General features: G+C 57.9%; 1 protein-coding gene across 1 annotated transcript in view; it reads right to left on the bottom strand.

Moving 5' to 3' along the window:
- Nucleotides 1-530: 530 nt before the first annotated feature.
- Nucleotides 531-4,106, bottom strand: part of LOC119334344 (auxin-responsive protein IAA20-like) — a 24,365-nt gene continuing 20,789 nt past the window's right edge. The window contains exons 2-3 of the mRNA XM_037606927.1: nucleotides 846-1,127; nucleotides 531-749 (exon numbers count right to left, since the gene is read on the bottom strand). Of these exons, the coding sequence (XP_037462824.1) occupies nucleotides 677-749; nucleotides 846-1,127 (355 nt within the window). The 3' untranslated portion in view covers nucleotides 531-676. The remainder of the gene's footprint in view (nucleotides 750-845; nucleotides 1,128-4,106) is intronic.

Consider the following 4,106-nt stretch of genomic DNA (forward strand, 5'->3'; position numbering starts at 1 on the left):
GGGATACATAAAACACAATCTACTAAATTAATTGTTTGATCTCAATTTCGCCTACTAGTATTTATAATACTCATGCCGGGACGATCGTTGCATCTCCCTTGACTCACCGAGCATGAAAAATTGCGAGAGCTCTCCCCATCGCCGCTGTCCGTGGTACAGGATTAACCCAAATGCATCCTCAAGCGGTGGCGAGAGGTTGCGAAGGGGAGGGGTGGCTATGGCGAGTGGCAGCTAAGGTTCCCCTCGTGTCGCTTGTAGGAGCAACGCGGGGTCGGGAGAGCTTTCTTCGGAAGGGTTTAGTGTTGTAGAACACTTAATTCTAAAGACATGAGCGGGTTCAAAAATTCAATAATTTTTTACAGATTTCGGTAATTTTGTATGGTGCCGAAATATTTGTAAACTCTAATTCAGATCAGATTCACTAATTCCAAGCCAAATGCAAATTCAGTTGAAATTAATCAAAACCAAGGACATTTTGATAGATCAAATTCCAAATTAAATTTCGACATTTCACCGAATTTGTTCGTTAACATAATTTAAAATCCTGGACAAGAGAAACAAATTCAGAAAGTCCCATAGTTGTGGACATGACGACAACGTTGTACTAACATTATCTAGTAAGCTAATTAACTAGACACAGACCGACAGACGCCGGTGCAGATCATGACGCCCAAACTCAACTAACAATGGCAAGCGTAGTCGGTGGCGACATGAGGATGTTGAGCCGTTTGGCGGACTTGCTAAACTCCCTGCAAGAGATGGATTCGACACCGTTGTGAGTCAACGATTCGGTGCAATGGCAGGGGAATGCGAGCAGAAAAAATTAATAAGCATCCTCAACTTACTCCCACGGGACGTCTCCGACGAGCATCCAGTCCCCGTCGCCGTCCTCGTAGATGACGGCGTACGGATCACCTTGGTGAGCGGAGGAGGGGAACATTAGGCGGAGCGTGTCTTGGAGCTGGTGGTAGGAGGCGTGGCGGGACAGGTCCACCTTCCTCCCAATGGGCACCCCTTCCATCTTCACCTTCACGTGGCCGCCGTTGCTGCAGCTGCGCGGGCGGTGCGCGCTCTTCACCGGCGGCCACCCTACAAACCTCTTCCTCCTGCACGGCTTGCACTCAGCCCTGCATGTTAGCGTATATAGCTTGTGCGTGTGTGTGTTGTAACAGCAGTCATCACGAGCGGTTGTGCTCAGAGACCGGCCACGATGATGGCAGTAGTGGAGCGAGTGGTAGAGGTAGTGGCGCACGTCCCAGCCACGACTGTGGTTCTGTAAATGTATATATGACCCAGCCTTTGTGCTAAATCCCTCTAACATGGTATCAGACGCAGAGGTTAACCCTGTTGCGCACCATTCTTCTTCCGTTGCCATGGATAATAACCCTGTCCAGACTCCTCCTCCCTCTCTCGACGACGGCGATGATGGCGCTCCGTCCGCCGCTGCTGAACCGGTCAACGGTGCAGCACCACCTCCAGCGCCCCCAGCGCTCCGCATCACGCCTGCTCCCCCGGCCGCCGTGGTCGTGCCCGTTGCACAGCCTGCACCCCCCTCCGTCCTCCAGACGGTTGACATCCGGCGCCTCGTCCCCGTGGTGCTTGACCTCACCGCTGGCAACTACGCCCAGTGGCGCCGGCACTTCGACACCGCGCTGGGCATGTTTGGGCTCCACGACCACGTCGACGCCGACGCCCTGCATCGCCCCGACCACCCCGACTGGCTGATGGCGGATCACGCCGTCGTTCATTGGCTCTCCACCACCATCTCGCCTGACATTCTCGATGCGGTCATGCACCCGGAGGACACCGCGGCCGCGGTCTGGGCTGCCGTCGACGCCATCTTCAGGGCCAATCAGCTCTCCCGCGCCGTCTACATCGACGCGGAGTACCATGCCCTCGTCCAAGGAGACCTGACCTGCTCGCGTTACACCAAACTACTCAGTTCTTCGAGTGTTCGGCTGCCTTTGTTACCCCAACACATCCGCCACCACGCGCCACAAACTTGACCATCGCTCGGTCGCCTGTGTTTTCCTCGGGTACTCCACTGATCACCGTGGCTACCGGTGCTTCGATCGTGCCTCCGGCCGTGTGATCACGTCGCGCCATGTTTGCTTCGACGAGCGCACGTTTCCGTTCGCCACGTTTGCGCCATCACACGTCTGCCCTCCAACTACCCCTCTGTTGCTCGGCGGCTGCCCGCCATCGCGCTCCGCCCCTCCACCCAACACTGCTTCGAGCACACTCTCTGCTCGCTCTGCCGGCGACTCTGCCTCACACGCGTCGCGCGCGCAAGTGCGCGATTCAAACTCCACCATTCGATCACCATCGGATGGCTTGGCCGGGCCTTCTGTGCCTGCTCGCGTTTCTGAATCACATTCAGACTGCAGCCCCGCCTCCACGGGTGGATCAGTTTCAGAGCTTGGCTCTTCTGCCAGCACCGCTTCCTCGCCTGAACTGCTCCCTGAGCCTAACCCCACCTCCTCTCCACCCCGTGGCGTGCTCACGCGTGCGCGAGCCGGCATCTTCCGGCCAAATACACGCTATGCCAAAGACTATGTCTGTGTCGCCGAAACCGCACCACCCTCGGGCGCTTCTCCTCTTCCTAGCTCCGTTCGTGCCGCCGTGCGTGATCCAAACTGGCTCGCCGCGATGCACGATGAGTTCGCCGCCCTAGTCCGCAATCGCACCTGGGAGCTTGTGCCCCGCCCACCTCGCACCAACCTCATCTCTGGGAAATGGGTGTTTCGCCACAAAACTCGAGCCGACGGTTCGCTCGAGCGATACAAAGCCCGGTGGGTTGTTCGTGGGTTCCGGCAACGTCCCGGTGTTGACTATGGCGAGACATTCTCACCCGTCATCAAACCTGCCACCATCCGCACCGTCTTGACGATTGCTGCCTCCCGGAGCTGGCCCGTTCATCAACTTGACGTAAAGAACGCTTTCCTCCATGGCACGCTCCAGGAGGAAGTCTATTGCTTGCAGTCGGCTGGATTTGTGGACGAAACCAAGCCCGATCATGTCTGTCGCCTTGCCAAGTCCCTCTATGGCCTCAAGCAGGCGCCACGAGCCTGGTTTCTGCGGTTCGCGAGCTTTGTCACCTCCATTGGCTTCCGTGCCACTCGCTCTGACAGCTCGTTGTTCCTCTACAACAATGGCCCCGACGCCGCGTTCTTGCTGCTCTACGTGGATGACATTGTTCTTACCGCCTCGAGCCCCGCTCTCCTCCAGCGCATCGTCTCCAAGCTCACGAGCGAGTTTGTTATGAAGGACCTTGGCGCACTCCATTACTTCCTCGGCATTCACGTCACCCGCTCGCCGTCCGGCTTCTTCCTGTTCCAGCAGCAGTATGCGGACGACATCCTCGAGCGCGCAAGCATGGACAACTGCAAGCCGGTGGCCACTCCTATCGACACCAAGGCTAAGCTGCCCTCTGCTGCTGGCCCGCCCGTCGACGATCCCACCGAGTACCGCAGCCTCGCAGGCGCGTTGCAGTACCTCACCATCACACGCCCGGAGCTGGCTTATGCAGTGCAGCAAGTGTGCTTACACATGCATGATCCGCGTGCCTGTCACCTGGCTCTTCTCAAGCGTGTGCTGCGCTACGTCCGGGGCTCCACCAACTTCGGCCTTCATCTCCACGCCTCGGTGAACCTCGATCTACGCGCCTACACAGATGCTGACTGGCCTGGTTGCCCGGACACACGTCGCTCTACCTCAGGCTTCTGCGTCTTCCTCGGCGACGCCCTCGTCAGCTGGTCGTCCAAGCGCCAGGCTACAGTCTCACGCTCCAGCACAGAGGCCGAGTACCGCGCCGTGGCGAATGCTGTTGCTGAATGCGTCTGGCTTCGCCAGCTCCTCGGTGAACTGCTCTGCCCGGTTCGCTCCGAGACGCTGGTCTTCTACGACAACATCTCGGCAGTCTACCTCTCCAGCAACCATGTTCACCACCGACGCACGAAGCATGTCGAGCTCGACATCCACTTCGTCCGCGAGCGTGTCGCTCTCGGCGAGTTCCGCGTCCTGCACATCCCTACAAGGCAGCAGTTCGCCGACGTGATGACCAAGGGCCTGCCCGCTGATGTCTTCCAAGAGTTTTGCTCCAGTCT

This window comes from Triticum dicoccoides, chromosome 7A, assembly GCF_002162155.2.
Source record: "Triticum dicoccoides isolate Atlit2015 ecotype Zavitan chromosome 7A, WEW_v2.0, whole genome shotgun sequence".
Classification (NCBI taxonomy): Eukaryota; Viridiplantae; Streptophyta; class Magnoliopsida; order Poales; family Poaceae; genus Triticum; species Triticum dicoccoides.